This window comes from Leopardus geoffroyi, chromosome D3 (genome assembly GCF_018350155.1).
Source record: "Leopardus geoffroyi isolate Oge1 chromosome D3, O.geoffroyi_Oge1_pat1.0, whole genome shotgun sequence".
Taxonomy (NCBI): Eukaryota; Metazoa; Chordata; class Mammalia; order Carnivora; family Felidae; genus Leopardus; species Leopardus geoffroyi.
This window is the reverse complement of record NC_059339.1, coordinates 53076496-53096972: the sequence shown is the minus strand read 5'-3', so window position 1 is coordinate 53096972 and position 20477 is coordinate 53076496. Positions and strand designations below refer to the sequence as shown.

Below are 20477 nucleotides of genomic sequence, written 5' to 3'. Positions count from 1 at the left end.
AGAAACCACTTTCTGCTAGGGGAATCAGGAGAGGTTTAGGGAAGGAGGTGGCAGTGGGCTTGGCCTTGAGAGGGAGCAGAATCTGTGCAGATTGCAGGAGGATGGAAACGATCCATTCAAAGGCAGCATGTGCCACTACATGGAGATGGAGGGCAAAGAACAAGAAGTTTGGCAGTTTGGCACCTAGACTGTGTTACAGTGGTACGTAGAAAATAAGGACAAAAAGTTGTGCTAAAATTCTTCACTGATCTTATAAGTGGGAGTCATCGACAAGTTCTGATTAGGGATACTCTAACACTAGAGCTTCAGAGGTTTTCTGGCAGTACTGTGGAAGATGAAAGGCAGGTGACACTTTGAACATTAGAGTAATAAGCTAGAGGAGATAAAATGAGGAATAGCATAGAGGAATGGCACAAGGATGGATGGGTGAAGGCAAGTATTTATTTATTTTTAATGTTTATTTATTTTTGAGAAAGAGAGAGACAGCATGAGCAGGGGAGGGGCAGAGAGAGAGGGAGACAGAATCCGAAGCAGGCTCCAGGCTCTGAGCTGTCAACACAGAGCCTGATGTGGGGCTCGAACTCACAAACCATGAGGTCATGACCCGAGTCAAAGTTGGACACTCAACCGACTGAGCCAACCAGGTGCCCCAAGAGAAGGCAGGTCTTCATTAGGACACAGCTAATCCTTGACAATGCTTCATACATGGAGGATACGGGAAGGAGTGAGAGGATCCTGAAAATCTGAATGGCTAGAAGGATGCAATTCTCAGAGCACAGATTGTAAACCTGTTAAGCTTAGATCTTGGGGAAACCTTTTGAGTAGGGAGGAAAGATACTAGACAAAAAAATAGGGCACCGCAAGGGACGCAGTGGGTCAGTTGATATGTGTGTGTGTGTGTGTGTGTGTGTGTGTGTGTATCACATCCATTTATCGATGGGACATTTAGGCAAATTCCATGTGTTGGCTTGCAATGAACATATGGGCACAAATGTATTTTTCAGTTAGTGTTTTCATTTTCTTCGGAGAAATACCTAGAAGAGGAATTGTTGGGCCATACGATAATTCTATTTTTAATTTTTTGAGGAACCTCCATACTGTTTTCTATAGTGGCTGTACCAATTTACATGATCAGTCTTGGATGACTGTATATTTCCAGGAATTTAACCATTTCTTCCTTGCTGCCAATTTGTTGGTATGTAAATTGTTCATAGCAGTCTCATGATCATTTGTATTTCTGTGGTATTGGTTTTAACTTCTCATTTCTGACTTTATTTATTTGGGCTCTGATACTTTTCTTGATGAGTCTGGCTGAAAGTTTATCAGTTTTATCTTTTAAAAAACCAGCTCGTAGTTTCTTTTCTATTTAAGATGTTTCTGCTCTGATCTTTATTACTTCCTTCCTTCTACTAACTTCAGGCTTTATTCTTTTTCTAGTTCCTTCAGGTGAAAGGTTAAATTATCTATTTGAAATTTCTCTTGTTTCTTGAGGTGGGCCTGTATTATTATAAGATTCCCTCTTAAAGCTGCTTTTGCTATATCCCATAGACTTTTGGAACATTGTGTTTTCATTTTTGTTTCTCTCAAAGTACTTTTTAATTTTTTTTTCTTTCTTTCTCTCTCTCTCTCTCTCTCTTTTTTTTTTTTTTTTTTTTTTTTAACAGAGAGAGAGTGCACGAGCAGGGGAAAGGGGCAAAGGGAGAGAGAGAATCCCAAGCAGGCTCCATGATCAGTGTGGAGCCCGATGCAGGGCTTGATCCCATGACCTGGGATCATGACCTAAGCTAACATCAAGAGTCAGCTACTCAACTGACAGAGCCGTCCAGGCACCCATTTCCTCTTTGATTTCTTCACTGGCCCAACAGATGTTTAGTAACATGTTTGAATCTTTATGTGTTTGTGTTTTTTCCAGATTTCTTCTTGCAGTTGATTTCTAGTTTCATACCATTGTGGTCAGAAAAAATGCTTAATATGATTTCAATCTTAAATTTATTGAGATCTGTTTTGTGGCCTAACATGTGATCTATCCTGGAGAATGTTCCACGTGCACTGGAGAAGAATGTGTATTCTTCTGTTTTTGGATGAAAACATTCTGTAATAATCTATTAAGTCCATCTGGTCTATTGTGTCATTCAAGGTCAATGTTTCCTTCTTAATTTTGGTTCTAGATGATCTATCCATTGATGTAAGCGAGGTGTTAAAGTCCTTTACTGTTATTGTATTACCACCAATTTCTCCCTCTGTGTCTGTCAATATTTGCTTTATGTATTTAGGTGCTCCTGTGTTGGATGCATAAGTATTTACAAGTGGTGTGTCTTTGTGTTGAATTGACCTCTTTATCATTATGTGATCCCCTTCTTTATCTCTTGTTACAGCCTTTGTTTTGAAGTCTATTTTGTCTAAGTATTGCTACCCTCAGATTGCTTTCTGTTTCCATGTATATGGAATGTTTTTCTACATCTTCACTTTCAGTCTGTGTATGTATTTAGATATGAAGTGAGATTCTTGTAGGCAGCATATAGATGGGTCTTGATGTTTTTTACCCATTTAGCCACTCTGTGTCTTTGGATTGGAGCAGGTAGTCCATTTACATTTAAATTAATTATTGATAGGTATGTATTTATTGCCATTTTGTTCATTGTTTTCTGGTGGTTTCTGTAGTTCTCTGTTCTTTTCTTCTTTTCTTATGATTTGTGACTTTCTTTGGTGCTGTTTGGAATCCTTTCACTTTATTTGTGTATCTATTATAGGTTTTGGCTGTGGTTACTATGAGGTTCATATATAACAACCTATGTACATAACCATCTATTTTAAGTTGGTGGTCACTTAAGTTTGAATGCTTTCTAAAAGGACTACATTTCTGCCCCCCACCTCATGTTTTATGTTTTTGATGTGATATTTATATGTCTTATTATTTTGTGCATTCCTTAACTAATCATTGTAGATATGCAACCATATCTACTACTGTTGTCCTCTTCTACTTACCTTGTTGCTGTCCCCTGCTGTGGAGGGACCCAATTTCTAGGTCCCCTTCACAGGGAATTATTCCATATATAGTTGTGGATTTATTGTGTCTGTGGGAAGAGGTGAGATCAGGTTTTTTCTACATTGCCATCTGAACCCTCCTCCTAATTTTATTCTATTTTTTTAGTTTGCATTGTGGGGAACTTGAAAGAGTAATGGGATGGAGGTACTTTAGAACAGCGGATATCTGAACTCTCTTCTCATCTCATTTCCACCCAAATTTGCCCTCTCATTCTCCATTCAGCCAGGCAGCACCTGCTTAGCTGATGAAAATAATTGCCATGCGGGTGTGATTTTGATGTGAGACATAGACGTGTTTGGCACAGAGTAGATGCTCAGTAATATTTGCTGAATGAATGAATGTATCAAGTTTCAATTAACCAGAGATATTTGCATTTTCTTGTTTTTTTTTTTTTCCTTTATTTTAGAGAGAGAGAGAGTGCTAGTGGGGGAGAGGGGCAGAGGGAAAGGGAAAGAATTCCAAGCAGGCTCCATGCTTAGCATGGAGGCAGATACAGGGCTAGATCCCACAAACCAGGGATCATGACCTGAGCCAAAATCAAGAGTTGGACACTCAAGTGACTGAGCAACCCAGTTGTCCTGATATTTGCATTTTCAAAAGAGAACAGAGATGAGATGAATCCCTAAATAGAATCTCTCACTATTTGTCTATCACCATTTCTCAGTGGGAGTGCTATAGGTATTCATGAGTAGCTAAATTCTTCTTGAAGGTTCTGAAGAATGCTGGAGGCTTAGCATCCCTGGATTGGAAGTATTAACTACCAGTAGCATCTTGGGCCTTATGACAACCAAAATGCCCCTTTCAAATCTTAGCCCCCCAATATTTCCTTGAGAACACTTGCTCCCAAAACAATCCTCCTACTGGGCTGCACCCTCCCTCCATTGTACTGTATGGGCTTTTCTGCCTGTCTTTGGTTACAACATCCTAAATTTTGGAAAAATCTCTTTTGAAAAAAAAAAAAAGAGGCAAAATTGTTCCCAATTGGTCAACAACTCTCTCTTCTTTCTTGATCCTTTCCTGACCGACTCAACCAAAATTCATCTTTTTAATTTCTTAATAATTTGAACACCTCCCTAAAAATGCTTACTTGTTAATTAGTCTTTTGTGGCTTCCCTTGGTATCAGGAAGGCTGCACTCATCTTTCTGTATGTTGTTTTGCCTTACATTCCAGCTACAATGAACTCTTTCATTTCTTCCAAGCACGTGCCCTTGTCTTCAGGCCTTTGCAAATGCTCTTTTCTCTACCTGGAACATTCTTCTCCCTTCTTCTCTTCAGATTTCACTAATTTATAATTATTCTCAGATCTTGGCTGGGATGGTCAGTGCTGGAGCTCCTTCTATAAGCTCCATAGTAGTGTCTATTCTTTTTATCATTGCTCTTCTGACTATAACCCAATTGGAAATTAGCCATTTACTTATTTACTAGACCATAAACACCATGATGACAGAACATGTCTGGTTTTTTCATGATCTCCCAATGTCAGGTATGTTGTTTAAAATTGAGCAAGGTGTCATTAAACACCTTGGTTAGTTTCTACATAGTTTTTTTTCTTGTGAGTATTACCATATTACCATTAGACTATGGTATAAATACTGGTGTTCTAGATTCCTTGACTCTTATCCCTAAGCTTTGCATATAATAAAAATCTTAATAATTTTTAATAATTTGAAATAAACAAAAATAGTACAATGTCATATGTGGTATACATTTGATACTTTAAGATAAACTTAACTGAGAAAACAATCTCTCATCATATATGTTTGAAAAGTTATTCAACTATTAAAATTTGTGGCACTTTGAAAAACAGGGGAAAAAAAGCTGTGACTAAGACATGCTCAAATTGATCTAAAGCTCATTTATGATTTCAATTAAGGCTTCTGATTTTTACTACAATTTGGCAGTTTAAAAAATACCAATTGCTGTTCAATGTATAATTTTTTCCATATAAATATGGGCATGCTTCATCCATGAATAAACTATTTTGCAAAATTGAGAGCAGTAATTCTTACTCTTCTATATGTCTGATAATTAGATTAACTGGAAAGTTTCTATCAATACATATTTCTGGACCTCAGCCTTAGGGATTTTAATTTAGTTCATCAGGTCTGTCTAATGATTGGGAAGAATTTAGCCCAAATAAATGCTCATACTTTTTTTTTAATCATAATTCCCTCTAAGTTCAGTATTAAAGAATTTTCTGTTAAGAGCTGACATTTTTCCATAACTTTTTAATTTTTAGAAACAAAAACAAATGTGAAATCATATGTTTCTAAAATCCCTGGATGTAACTGATTACTCTTACAGGCTTCAATACGTATCATCTAAATTATACTTGAATTTCCTCTAAATTCTGTTATCCAGTCGTATATTAAAACATTAAGCATAATGGCAATTTTTATAATTTATAGATAGTTGAACTTACTTGTTATGTAATGAACTATATATCTCTTAAAAGAACATATGGTAAAGTCCTAACCCCTAATGTCTCAGAATGTGACTTTATTTGGAACAGGGTCTTTGCAGATTTAACCTAGCTGAGGTCACTAGCGTGAGCCCTAATCCAACACGATCAGTGTATTTATAAAAAGGGAAAATTTGGACGTAGACTCAGATGTGTGTAGAGTAAGATGATAGGAAAAGACATAGGGAGGATGTTAAGTGAAGATGGAGGATAGAAGCGATGTATCTAAGAGGCCAGGAAAGCTAGAGATTGTGGGCGAACCACCAAACACCAGGAAAAGACAAGGAAGGAAGCCTACAGATTTAAGAGGGAATGTAGCCCTTGATTTCGGACTTGTAACATCTAGAACTGTGAGATAAATTTCTGCTGTTTGAAACCACCCAATTTTTGGTACTTTGTTATAGCAACCCTAACAAGCTAATACACCAGTAAATATAACTGTTCCTAACACAATTTGCAATCACGGAATCCTTAAAATGTTGTTTGATTTTTAAAAACTAAGCTTACTTAGTCAAAGGCAAAATTGAGGCAGCCACTGGAAAATCTCTCCCCCAAGTGCCCTCTTTAGCAGCCTGGTGAAGTCTATGGCCCTTTCTCCTAATACTATTTTTAAATTTACATAATAAAAAACATTGGATTATGAATGAATCCTGTATATCGAAATAGTTGTCAAAATTTAAGAAACACCAATCTGTGGTACAGTGATATCATGCACTGCATTATCAACACATTAATAATTAGATCTAAAAGAAAGTTTATTAGTGATGAGAATAAAGGGTACTTTCAGATAACTGTAGTATGATGTGACAATATTTGTGAATTCTATTGTGACAAAGACACAGGTACTGCTAATTATTATTATTTTTTTTGTAAACCAAAGGGATTATTAAAAAAAAGTTTTTTTAATGTTTATTTTTGAAAGAGAGAGAGACAGAGCATGAGCAGGGGAGGGCAGAGAGAGAGGGAGACCCAGAATCCGAAGCAGGCTCTAGACTCTAAGCTGTCAGCACAGAGCCTGATGCGGGGCTCGAACTCAGAAGCCATGAGATCATGACCTAAGCTGAAGTCGGACTCCCAACTGACTAAGCCACCCACACGTCCACGTACCACTAATTCTAAGGCAGTGTCTTTCTTACACTCATAATTTAAAAAAATGCTAAATTCAGATAGAGATTAGTAAAAACAGATAGGTAATTTATTCCCAGCCATGTCTAAGGACCCTCTGAATTCCACCTTTGGAGTATTTGGTAGTTGGTGGATCCCAGGTAAAAAAAACAAAAAACAAAACAAACAAACAAACAAAAACCCTTGAAGAGGAGAGATTGGTTTTATTCACAAAATTATTTCTGCTTTTCATTTTGATAGAGTTGGCCTCAAATGACTATGTGATAGTTGTGTGGGTGCCACTCAGTATCACCCTTCTGATGTGTCTCCCTGAACTGCAGAGGAAAGCTAACGACCACGTGTCATAGACTCCCTTGCAGCTGAAGTTCTAAACATGATTTAGGTTCAATCTCATTTACATGAGATCTGAAAGAAGGAGGTAGAAGCTATGTGTATTCTCTGCTTGCTGGCAAACCGAGATATGGCTGTAGTTGGGTTTCTGCAGCCATCTTATTACCGCTCTAGTGTCTATCACTAGAGTAATGGGTGTCAAGAGGTAGGGTCCTGGTACATTTAGCTGGCATGCATCTTAGTAAATGTGGCACTGCTCTGGACTTGGCAGCAAAAGTAGCATCTAGATCTTGGCAATTTCCACACTGTGGGGGTGGCAGTGCTGGTTTCTGATCACAGGAAAGGTACCAGCTCCCTAAATGGTTGGGTTTGGCTGTGTGGCTTTGAAGTCATTACTGACAACTCAAAATGAAGTCCCCTTCCTCAATCCTTCCTATACTTATGCAATCAACTTAATGCCCTGAAATAAATCCCTTCTTGCTTTAACTGGCTACAATGAATTGTTATCAGCACTGCAACTGAACTCTGACCCATACAGAATACAATTTATATTCCCTTCTATGAAAGACCCATTTCCTCAAGAACTCCTTGAGGAAGTTGGCAGATGATTGCTTTCCATTCTACTAAAGAGGACACTTTCAATTTCAAACACCCTGGGGGGCAAAATGCTGAACTGTCCACTGCTCACTGACCAAAAAGAAACATACTCAAATTTATATCACAAAAAGTATAATAGAAAATACAAAGAATAGCCCAAAATCTGTTCCAGTTCAGTCAATTACAATCCCTTTATAAAGAACTCAACTATTGGCTAAGAGAGTAAAAATACTGGATTACTAACATAGAAAATATGTGTAAATTATTACCTATTTCTCCATAAATGTACTTCAATTGGCCTGCCCGTTATAGCATCTGAGGATAAAGGCAATTTCTTTTCCTACGTGAAAGGAATTTAATATTTAACCCTCAGAGTAAGCCAGGTGCTATATTAGCTTGGTATTCTCCTTAGCCAGGAGGTATCACAATGAGAGTATTAGTTGCTCTATTATTCTGGAGGCCAAAAAGAAAATCCTAAATTATCGCAGAGAAGTTTTATTAACAAAATGAGCTTGAGCTGAAAATTACCTCAATGACTTCGACAATACGCAATGGGTAAATAGAGTGAGAAAACAAACTGGTGTGCCAGAGGTTTTAATTATCATATAATTCCAAGAGAGCGTTCACTGAAATCCCTAGACTGGATTAGTCATGTGTTCTTCCCTGCGATATACACACACACACACACACACACACACAAAACAGGAAAAAAATACCTATCAATATAATCAACTAGTATTAACAATATATAAATACATTAATATAAAAATAAATATATATTTTCCCCCTCCCCCACTGCAATTCTGGAATAGAGAGAAGGTAATCTTTTGGAAATGAGAACTTTCAATATAATGAATGAGCTTGTGTGGTTTATAAAAATTGTTAACCATTATATAAGAAAACTGAGTATGATTTTGTATCTCATCTCTCTGAACATATATTTTAAGTCTCAGGAAGATGAACCCACACTTAGGAAAACTGTCACTTTATCAAATCTCATTTAGCAAAACCCCCTAAGCCAGGCACATTTCTTAATCATGTGCAATTCCTTTAACAAACAGAAAACAAATATATTTAAAATCCAATCTGAGCACAGAAACCAAGCATAAGAAACGGAGCTCCAGAGACCGAACAGTATTTTCCAGTGGTTCAAGACCTTTTCTCTCGTAACTTCCAAAAAGTCAGTTGGACTGTGGCCCTGCACTTCGATTTTCTATCACATTTTAAAAAGGAAAAAAAAAAAAAAATCTTACCATTACATATGTTTCTTGTCTTTAACACCAGGACATTGCTTTAAAACACCAACTTTGTGAACTTGATGTTAAACCTGTGTGTGGGTGATTTTAACGGTACCGTGGCTTTACCAAACAAAAATTAAATTGTAAAATGCGGTTTTTGAAAACCCTATTTGTAGCCCTTCGCTGCCGTCCAAGAATACATAGGTGTTTCCCCGGTGTGGCCGCTTCACTGAGGCGGACGCGAGGCGGCAGCCCCGAGGACCGGGGAGAACATCGCGAACCTCCTGGAAGGAGGCCCGGCTCCTGCCTCCATGTTGCCCGTCGGAGGGAGAAGGCTGCAAACAAAGCCCCGATCTTCAGGAAAACCGCTCCCGCCTCCTGGCCCGCTACACCCACAGATCACAGCCCGGGAAGGCGCTGAGGCCGGAGCGTGGCGGCCGGTGGAGCAGAACTTCAGACAGGTCCGCACACGAACGCGGAGTCGCGGTTGGTTTTCCCGAAGCCTCGAGGTCCGAGCTCGCCGCAGCTTGCCCGGCCCTTTGCCACCCTCCGGACACAAAGAGGGAGCGCCGGGCTCCGGGCTCTGCCCAGGCGGAGGCGGGCAAGTTGCCCGCCCGCGCCCTCGCCCTCGCCCTCGCCTGGGGCTCCGCGTCCCCGCTACCCGCACTCACCAGAAGAAGCAGCGCGGCGCCCTCCGCGCTCCGCGCCATCGCGCCCGCGCCGCCGCCGCGCCTTCGCCTAGGGCGGCTCGTCTCGCTCGGCGCCGCCGGCTCCCCCGCGTCCCCGCAGGCGCGACCCCGGAGCCCCCGCTCCGACAGTTGTTCTCCGCGACCGCCGCGCCGCCCTGCCCCGGGGCGCGGTGCCAGGTGCGGCCGCCGTGAAAAAATGGAACCGGGAGCCCGCCGGAGTCGTGGGCGCTGAGGTGGGGATTCCTCAGAGGAGGGAGGCGCGCGGTGGACTCCCGCCCCTCGTCGCACACGCACCTGGGACCGTGACGTCCCTGGGCTGGGGACTTTGGGTGGCAGGCCCCGCCCCGCCGTCCTCTCCTTCACGTCCCCTCCTCTCGGGAGAGTGGCCGGGACAACGGAGGCTCTGGGCCACCCGGCGGGACTCGGCCTGAGCAGCGTGAGCCGCTCGGCGCCAGCCCCAGGGCAAAGCTGGCTCTTCGGAGCGAGACCTGCCGGCCCCCGGCGAGCGCGCCCGGCCACCCGAGGCCGCCCAGGGGTCCAGAACTTTGTGAATGTGCGCGGGCCCGGAGCTCAGGTGGAGTGGAGAAGACAGTGTTGCGGACATCCGCGTCCCCACTGCAGCCGGGGTGCCTGCGGCCTGCCTTCTGGGAAAGGAGGTTCTGGAGCAGGATGTAGGTGGCTGGCTCTGTGAAGGCCTCTTGCCTCTCTCCCCAAGGCCTCTTCATTGCTTCCAGCAGGTTTGCAGCTTATCTGGGTAAAGGAGACACAGAAAAAAAAATCACAGATGATCTAAACGGACAGTTCTTTGACTCTTTGTTAACCAGAAACGGCTAGGAGGAAACTCCAGGGGTTGTTAAGGAAAAGATGGACTCTTTGATATGATTTACAAAATCTCTTACACAAAGCATAACTAGAGGTCAGAATCCTTGCTCCCCTAGCGGTGTGACCTGGACAACTTCTTTGTGTCTTAGTTCCAGATCTGTTAGATGGGATTAGCAACACCCAGCACAAAGGGCTGTTGTGAAGATTAAATCGGAAAATGCATGTGAAGCCTTCTACGGTGTTTATAGTACATCGGGTTCAATAAATGTAGTTGTTAGAACTCTAATTATTATTGCAGGTATAAATGTGAAGTTGAACTCTTCTTGAAAAACGGAGGCACTAGAATCAGCACCAGGTTAGGAAGCTTCTACGAAACGTGAACTATTGATGTTGGAGTAGTGGAAGTGCCTAGAAAAGTGTTGACATCCTACTAGAAAGAGAAGTTTGGCATTCACTGTGAACAAAATAGCAGAGTTCCTTCTGTAGTCAAAAGTGCCTTCTTTCTTGTCCCTTTCCCAGTTTTTTATACCCCTCTCTCCCTAGCTCTGATCTTGCCAGTTTTTCAGATCCAGTAAGTTGGCATCTCCTCTTTAGTCCCTTTCTTCCCTAGCTGCCAAGCACCCCTCCCTCTTGGAGTGGAGAGAAACCACGTTCTCCTCTATTTGTTTAGGGCTTAACTGCTGAGTGACTTTTCTCATATTATTACTTAAGTGTTAGTGATTAAGTTCGTTGAGGACTAAGTATATAGGAAGAGTGTCTGCTTAGTTTCCACTCTGTTTCCAGTGCCTAGAACAGTGCTGAGTACCAGGGAGGCTCTTAAGCATTGGATGCATAGTTGAGTCAGGAGAGAAGTATGTCTCCTAGTTTCCATTCCTTTGTCTTGAGCTAGACGTGGGTGGTAGCACCTTGGTGATAATTCCCATTCCCCATCACTCTGGGAAATCTAAATAAATAAGGCAGGCTTTACCAAAACACTTTCACAGATCATCCTTGAAGACTATATATCAATCCTACCTAAAATTAGTACTCTTGTACCTGAGTCCTATAGGCAAGTATTTATGCCTCATTATCAAGGGTTTGTTTTCTGTTTAGTAATGATGATAATTGTAGCTTCCAGAATGAGAAATAGCTACCGCAAACTGTATTTCTGTTGGCTTGTTCGGTCTCCCCCCGAGGCTGACAGAGTCAGTTTCAGAATTGTATTCTTCTAGAAGACATTTATTCCAAGGCTTTGAGAGAGTGTCAACACATACACTATCCAGTGCCATAGTATGTCGTTCTCGAATTAGCTCCCCTTTAAAAGTTCTGAAATTTATGACTCAGTGACTTGAGGGAACTTGTTTCAAGTCAGATGAAACACTTCTCTAGCTCCTGACTTCTTTTTCCTGGCATGATAGTAAATCTATTTCATAAATCTCTGTACACAGGAAAAAATACCATTACTAACAAAGCTCTTGATTGCTTTGTAATAAATTGAGTGTTAACAAGATGTCAATGACTTAACTTATGGGGTTTTTATTTTCCCCTAAATTAGTTGAACATTAAATGTACTTTTCTTAAAACATGTACTTATAATGCATCAGTTCAAATTATACTTTGTGCAAATAATTAGCTCTTATATCTAGATATATTCAAAATATCTACCTGAGTTGTGTTTCCCAGAATACTTTGCTTCACACATACACACAGAGAAGAATAAGCTTTAAGTGATTAGTTTATTAGAATCATCTCTTAATATTATCTCAAACACAAAAATTTTGTAAAAACAAAAATTAACATCTCATTTTCCTACTATCACCACCTCTTTACCCCCAACACATTCTCAGCATCAAAGAACACTTTATACGTTGACAGTTCTTGGCAAATAGTTTGATAGATGACTGACCCTTTAAATCCATTAAAAATCCCAACGAGCATATGTATCAGAATTAATGTCAAAGAGATGAGAGCTAAATTGGGTGATTTCTGATTTCCAAATCATAATATGTGGCCGTTACAACATAGAAAATGGTCATTATGGTCAGGAGGCTTACTTATAGAGCGTCTATAGATAAAAGCTATGTAGATACAAGAAAAAATGTGAAATGCCTCTACCTAATGTGGAAAAGACAGTAAAAGAAGGAATCTGTTTTCTGGCTTAGCTCCGCTCATTTATTCCTTCATTTATTCAACATTTAGTTTGTCCCTGTTCAACAAACATTTCATTTGCATTTTATTGGGAGTGCAAAGATAAATAAGTATTTCCTCATCCAAAGAAACAAAAATAGGTACTTAGGAAATAATGTAAATACAGAACTTATAAACTATTATATATGCAGTGGTAGAACTATATGCAGGGTATAAAGCAAACCTAGGGAAGAGAATCCCTAATTCTCACTGAGTGCCATGATATCAGAGAATGCTTTAGGTGGGGACTGTAGGGGTGATGTGCTGAGCAGATTCATAAAGGATGAATAATTGTGAAGGACACATTGACCCTGCCAGGACAGAGAAACTCAAACAGAGTTGAGTACTTGTTGGTGGAGAGTCAGGGGCTTCAGATTTCTGTGAAGAAAGCCTTATTTTACTCACATTAACACAAACAAGAAAGTCAGAAGTAAAAGCTTTTTTTTTTTTTTCAGTGAAAATTGTACTGAGATAATTACAGCAATATCCAATTAGAAAAGTCTAGCAAGTAGTTTGAAATGAGAAGGAAAACACAATTGCAGATAGATTTATGAGGCAGAAACAGTAACCTAATTTTCTTTCTTTCTCTATTTCTTACTGTCTGCCTACCTGTTAAATGCTTATGCCTTTTGAGTTTTTTCCTTTGCTTCTGTTTTTCTTAATTGGTACTGTGATTCTGTAGGCACACTCCGTGTGCAAACCCATTACAGCTCTCTTTCCTAAGCTTCAAACATGGGAATATTATCATTTGGATATTTCATGGGGACCTCAAAGTACCATAATAATTTTGTAGGGATGTCAAACTAACATACTGACAAAAAAAGATTTCTGCAATCCCTTTAATTCAAGCTTATAACTTCCTCATATGCCTCTCACATGCCTTGTCAATTGGCCACCCAAGCCAAGAACCCGAGAGTCAGTCTCAATTCTCCTTTTTCCATACTCTCCATCTCTAATTAGTTACCTTTCCCTTTATTCTCTGTGGTTCCATTTAGAATGATTCATACAACCTTTGTAGCAGCAATCACATTGTGGCTAATGGTGATTTCATCTGTGTCTGCTACTCCACCCATTTTGCTTTCTCAAGGTTGTTAGTACTTAGAAAGCAGAGCCCATATCATATTCATAGTGGGGCCAGCCCCTTGTATCCAGCAAATATTTGATTTGTTGAACTAAGCTCATGTGCTGGAAGGAACTAATGATGAATAAACAGTATTATAAGGGAAGGTGTTTGAAATGTCTACTGTAGCTGAATTAATGGTGGATCTAGTCAGAAAATGTTGGTCTGGGATTGTGTATGTGTGTCGTGTACATGCATACACTGCAGGCACACACACATACGTGTTATTTTTGTGTATGTGTGTTTTCCCCAAACACACTGCAGCTCAAGAACAGGGGAAGGATAGCAGAGGGTGATGTGAGTTAGGGTTGCAGAGTGGCCTGGCTAATAGTTAAGAGGTGTGAGTGTCAGTATATACATGGAATTGAGTGTGGCAGGAGGGGAGGCACGGGGTGAAGTTGGAGGAGCTCAGGGGCCAGTTGAGAAGACAGGGTATTACTTTCCGTATGGGGAAATGCGAGAGGATCGTCTTTCCCCTTAATCCTGGGGAAGGAGCCATGGTCATTTTCCAGAAAAGCCAAACCATGAGTGACATCACAGACACTAGAGAGTCAGGATGTTGAGATTTTCATGGACTTTCCAGTTTGAAGGATCACGAGCCACATCCACCTTGGGCAGTGAGAGAGGAGAACTGGCCTACTTGGGGTGGGGGCTGGCCTCTAATAACAGGGTGAAAAAAGCTTTATGGCCTTTCTGAGCTAGAACTTACAGAGTAATAATCAAAGTCTAGCAGCCTGCAAGCCCTGTGGTCTAGCCCAGAGGAGCCAGCATGTCTTAATGAACAGTCACCACACTGTGGGGCAGCAGTAGTCAGCCCAAGAGTATAGCTGCAGACAACACCCTTATGAGCGAGAGAGGCCTGCTCGTGAGTCACAGTGCTAACTGAGCTGTTCCCCACAGGCTCCTCCTTGTGAGTCAATATAGGAGAACTGGCCGCTTGGCTGCAAAGCCCCTCAGCCAAATGGCTGAAGGAGATTGTTAACGTTGTTCACAGGGCAGAGGAGAATTAGTGGGGGATGCTACAATTGCAAAATAGTATTTGGCCTGGCAGAAAATCCCCCAAATTATCTCTACTTGGGTCTCAGTAGAGTACTGATGATATCTTAAGAGATTTTTTTTTTTTTTGAAATGAATCACACTAGTTTTAAAATGTGATAGGACTATAATAATGCTGGATGGCAGTGTGCACAAAACAGCAGCTCAAGTTGTCTAGGAAACCTCAGCAAGTCTTTGGTGTCCCATCAGATGCTCCTCCCTCCCACTGACTAATGTCTGAAATCCTTTAACTGGAGGGTCCCTCGACTGTTACAGGCGGAGTACTGGGAGGGTGGCATGTCAATCTCTTATCAGTCATTTACATCACAGCAGGTATCACAGGTTGCCCAGGCATGCTCCACCTCCAAGTCTTTTTTTTTTTTAAATTTTTTTTTCAATGTTTATTTATTTTTGAGAGACAGAGAGAGGCAGAGTGTGAGTAGGGAAGGAGCAGAGAGAGACAGGGAGACACAGAATTCAAAGCAGGCTCCAGGCTCTGAGCTGTCAGCACAGAGCCCAATGCAGGGCTCGAACCCACGAACTGTGAGATCATGACCTGGGCCGAAGTCGGACGCCCAACCGACTGAGCCACCCAGGCTCCTCCACCTCCAAGACTTTATACTCTCCGTTCCTTTTTTCTAGAAGGTTCTGTTCCAGACATGTATAAGGTTTACTCCCTCACTCTTCACTTTTTGCCCCCCTCAAATAATACCTTGTTGGTGAGGCCTTCTCTGAACATTCATTTACAAATCAAATAATTCTGCCTGTAGAGCTCCCCATACCCCTTCCCTGCTTCCTTTTTCTTCCTGGCACATCTCAGTCTATCTGTTGCCATTTACTAGAATGTAAACTTCATGAGGGTTTTCTCTGTGAACTGCTATGTATCCAGCACCTAGAACATTGCCTAAGCCTTTGTAGGTCTTCAGTAAATATTAGTTGAAAGTGTAAATGAATGACTAAGTGAAGATACTCAAGGTTATTTTGGAGGATAGGGTGTGTGCGTGTGTGTGTGTATGTGTGTGTGTGCATGTGTGCCTTTAAAGTGAGAGTCAAGGGGGAAAGAACAAGAGACAATTATGTTCCTGGGAGGGTGTGAGTAAATGTCGCCAACTGAGGTGGGAAGCCTGCTTCACTGTGGACAAAATCCCTCTCCCTCACAATTTTGTCAAGGATGGGCCTTGCTAAGGCTGACTGCACAGCAGAAAGTGAAGAAGTTCAGAGACTAATGGAGAACATTTCTGTCTTCTTTAAGACCCCCTTCCTTGCAAGGGGGACAAAGTGCAAAACCATAAACAATATGGAAAATCTCCTTCCCTCTGGAGGTGAACAAAGGAAGCATTTATTAACAGGAGTGTGATGCTTGGGAATGTTGATTTTTATCTCTGTGTGACTACATTTTCTGAAAAAAATTTCAGAATAAGTTTCTGGCTTTGGTTTTACCCCAGGATTTGCCTGTGGGAATTCTTGGAAAGATAAGGGAAATAGCGGTGGCTGGGGAAGAGAGGAGAATGGTTGTTAACTGCAACCCTGGGCTGGAATCCATCCCCAGCATGACAGGACTTGCAGGGCTTACCGCAGGCATGGGAGTGTTTACTGAGGGTGTCAGGTAGAAACCATCCCGCTGACTCAATGTGACTAATGAGCCTAGGGAGATACAAAAAAAAAAAAAAACAAAAAAAAAACAAAAAAAAACAAAAAAAACAAAAAAACACACCACCTCTCAGAAGACAGAAAGGAGTATTGGTTTCTTGGCAATTGATTCATTCATTTGCACGTAGAGAGGGATGTTCTTATGTGTATGAAAAACTTGAAACAGAAGCGATTCAGTAACTTTGGAGAGCAAACTTAGTAGTAAAACATTGGCTTTAAAGATCTTTTCCAAATAATCCAGAATGATAATTATAAATACTTTAGTAGAGAGGAGGAGAATCTCAAAAATAATGAACTATTTTAGAGCGCCTGAATGGCTCAGTTGGTTAAGCCAACTCAGTTGTCTGCCTCTTGGTTTCAGCTCAGGTCATGATCTCACAGTTTGTGAGTTCAAGTCCCAAGTCAGGTTCTGCGCTGACAGTGCGGAGCATGCTTGGGATTCTCTCTCTCTCTCTTTCTACTCCACCCCTACTCATGCTCTCTCTCTGTCTCTCACAAAATAAATACTTTAAAAAAATTAGAATTGTTAATTTTTTTTTGAGTTTATTTATTTTTGGGGCGTCTGGGTGGCTCAGTTGGTTAGGCGACCGGCTTTGGCTCAGGTCACGATCTCACAGTTTGTGAGTTTGAGCCTGAGCCTCGCATCAGGCTCTGTGCTGACAGCTCAGAGCCTGGAGCCTACTTCAGATTCTGTGTCTCCCCTCTCTCTAACCCTCTCCTGCTCATGCTCTGTGTCTCTCTGCCTCTCAATAATAAATAAACGTTAAAAAAAATTTATTTTTGAGAGACAGAGAGAGCGCGAGCGGGTGATGGACAGAGAGAGAGGGAGACACAGGATCCGAAGCAGGCTCCAGGCTCTGAACTGTCAGCACTGAGCCCGACACGGGGCTTGAACTCATGAACCGTGAGGTCATGACCTGAGCCAAAGTTGGACGCTTAACTGACTGAGCCACCCAGGCATCCCAACAATTTTGATTTTAAAGAAAAGGATTTGAGAAAATTAAATTACTCATTTTGATTTACTTTCAGAACTAATCTTGGTGGTGGTGGCTTTTTTTTCAGTACCATATCAGTCGATGTAGTAATTTGTTAATAATCAAGTTCCATAATTTTTAAATGACTTGTTAAAATTATTAGAGCACATTTAAAGTTATTCAGTAACGATGTTACTTACTTCCATTTTGACATCCACCTCAGGTGGAGAAAGAGGCTTGATTCCAGTTGGGAAGGCCAGCGCAGCCTCAAGGTGATCTTGTCCAGAGACGGATATGAGCTTCCAAATGCCATCTGTCACACATGTCATGTGGAAGAACAATATCAGGAACCACTAGGAGGACACATTTACATGAGCTGTGCTGATTTAAAGTTATAATGCTGTTATTCTTGAATCCCAAATTAGATATTATGAATGGCAGATTATTTCTGCATAGTTACTTTTGTGGCATAAGTAATTGAAAATCTGTTAACATGACAAATACTAATTTCATTAATTCAGTTACATTTATACACACCTAGGGAGTTGGAGAGTTGAAGCAATACCGATAATAAGAAAAGACATTCAAAATGTCTCCAGTGCCTGAGCATTTTAGGAAAATGTTTGTTTTTAAGCCTGTTTTGTTTGAACTGTACTTTGTTTTGTTTTGTTTTGTTTTGCTTTTTGTTTTTGCTTTGGCAGTGGACCTAATTTGAATTTCACCCCCCCCCCATCTAGTTCCCACTTAGAGATTTTATTAGACAGAAATATGTTCAATCATTAAGCAAACCAGTTAAGCAAAATGTTGATACAAAGAAGCCAATGGGAAAAAATTGCTCTTGATAATTTGGCTTTAAAGAAACTTGTCTAAGGGCATTTGCAGTTAAAGATTTTTTTTTTATTCATGATGATTATCATGAACATTATTATAGACCTCTTGTTTGACTAGTCAATTGTCTGCTAATTTACTTGCCATCTTTTTTTTCAGGTGGACCTCTCAACTTTTACTGAAACAATATCTGAATGATGTCATACCTTTGGGGACAGTCACACCCATTTCATGCAGAATCAGCTACAGTAGAGGTAAGTCAGTCAACAAAGACTTCTTGTGACTAATTCTTCTAGGGGTATGAAAGAGGAGGAGAGTGTATTATCATACTTCTTTCTTGACTTTAGGATTAGAGTATTCATCTGAAGTAATCAGCAAATTTGATGACAACTCAACAAATTAAGCAGAGTAGTATTACAGGGAAGACTTACTGGTGAGCAAAGTAAAACCCAAGTGAAAGCTGATGTAAAGAATTGCTTTATGGGTCATAAAAGTGCTGTTGTGAGTTTCCATTGTGTGGCACTGTGGGAGAATGAGTCTACACTTCGCAATTTTCAATAATTGGGATTTTAAGTCTATAGAGTATGTTTTATTGTTCTTTTTATGTTGGATTTTCACTTCAGAAGTATGGATAAACCATCTAAAACAAAAAAAATGGAGGAAGATTATGGCTTCTAGGTTTTTAGGCATAACAAGATTATGGCACTTCTATAGAACATTTTATTTACTTTTATTTCTTAGAGACCAGATACATTAAGTTAATTGCTCAAAATGTGAAACCTGATTCCTAGGTGTGCTCTGTGGTCCTAAATGGACAGATGCCAGATATATGATTTGAGGGACACTGGAAAGTGTCTCACCTCCTGATCTATAACCTAATGAAAATGGAATATCACTTTGCTTGCTTTCTAAGTCAACAGATATTCTATGTATTAAAGATATATACTCCAAGGAGGAATAACAAAGTGATTCTGTGATTTATACTTCATCGTGAGTTAACTTATCAAACAATTTAAAAACTTATCAACTAGTTACGGTCATCTTTTTAAAGGAAGCAGGAGGTAGTGATTATCAAAACTTTAGGCATATCATGTTTTAGAAACATGTAAAGGGAAAGATAAATTTCATTTTCTTCCATTTTATGTTGGGTCAGCTAACTTTTGCAAACACAACGCTTTTTCACATGGCTAGCAACTTGGCACCATAACTCATATAGAAACTGAATGTAAAGTGTGGTCTCGTGTGTGTGTGCAGTAATTATTATTCTATTGATATTACCTACCATATGGGTCCTGCTGGAGGTTGGATTAAGAACACTATTCCTGGGGCGCCTGGGTGGCTCAGTCGGTTACGTGTCTGACTTCGGCTCAGGTCATGATCTCGCGGTCCATGAGTTCTAGCCCTGCGTTGGGCTCTGTGCTGACAGCTCAGAGCCTGGAGCCTGCTTCAGATTCTGTGTCTCCCTCTCTCTCTCTCTCTGCCCCTCCCCCCACTCATGCTCTGTCTCTGTCTCTCTCTCTCTCAAAAATGAATAAATGTAAAAAAAAATATTAAAAAAAAAGAACACTGTTCCTTTCATGTTAATTTTCAAGTGACTTCCCCTGCCCCAAAGCCACCTAGTTGCCCTATTATACTTGGTGGAAATGATGGAATTAGAACTCTTAGGGAAAAAGCCCTCCATTCTGCCCTTTTCCACGGAAGCGCAATCATCTGGTGATTCTCATCATTTCAGCTACATGAGATAACAATTTGATGTGAATGAATTTGTTTCTCTTTGCTTGTGTGTTCTGAGGAATTTCCACTGTGGAGTAGCCTAGGCAGGACAAGCCTTGTGACTAAGGCAAAAGATTAGTGAAAAAGAATTATTATAGTGGCAGTTTGAAGTCTCAGAAAGAGAAATAACCTAGTCAATTCCCAACTCTATCTTTGAGAAACAGGTTACTTTTCAGCCTGTTTGAACATCTGTAAAACAAGGCTTTGGATCAGATGATATAGATGTTTTGAGTTTGTATGGTATCATTAGTTTGTACGTCAGTACTCCTAACTTTGAATTGAGCTCATTTTGAAGGTTTAAATTATAATAATAAAAATAATAAAAATAGTAATCTTCCTGAGCACTATGTCCTAAATGCATTCTTGTAACTTATTTACAGAAACCTCATGATGTAGGGACTGTTATTTCCATAATAATAGTCCAGAGAGGTGCAAAGAGGTTAAGTGACTTGCCAAAGGAAGCAGTGAAGCTGGGATTTGAACTCAAGGAGTTGTCTCCAAAGCTTCAACTCTTTTTTTAAAAAAATGTTTAATGTTTATTTATTCTTGAGAGAGAGAGAGCGTGAGAGCACGTGCATGAGTGGAGGATGGGCAGAGTGGGAGAGGGACACAGAATCTGAAG

At 40.6% G+C, this 20477-nt stretch overlaps 2 protein-coding genes across 3 annotated transcripts in view; one reads left to right on the top strand and one right to left on the bottom strand.

Moving 5' to 3' along the window:
- DSG2 (desmoglein 2) overlaps nt 1-9582 on the bottom strand; it is a 50480-nt gene extending 40898 nt beyond the window's left edge. The window contains exon 1 of the mRNA XM_045458567.1: nt 9470-9582. Within this exon, the coding sequence (XP_045314523.1) occupies nt 9470-9508 (39 nt within the window). The 5' untranslated portion in view covers nt 9509-9582. The remainder of the gene's footprint in view (nt 1-9469) is intronic.
- Nucleotides 9583-9612: 30 nt separating this feature from the next.
- The window catches only part of DSC1 (desmocollin 1), a 357596-nt gene continuing 346731 nt past the window's right edge, over nt 9613-20477 (top strand). The window contains exons 1-2 of one of the 2 annotated variants that reach the window (XM_045458571.1): nt 9613-9720; nt 18242-18336. In XM_045458571.1, the coding sequence (XP_045314527.1) occupies nt 18277-18336 (60 nt within the window). In that variant the 5' untranslated portion in view covers nt 9613-9720; nt 18242-18276. Of the gene's footprint in view, nt 9721-18241; nt 18337-20477 lie in introns of those variants that run through there. The other variant, XM_045458574.1, reaches the window with a different exon arrangement.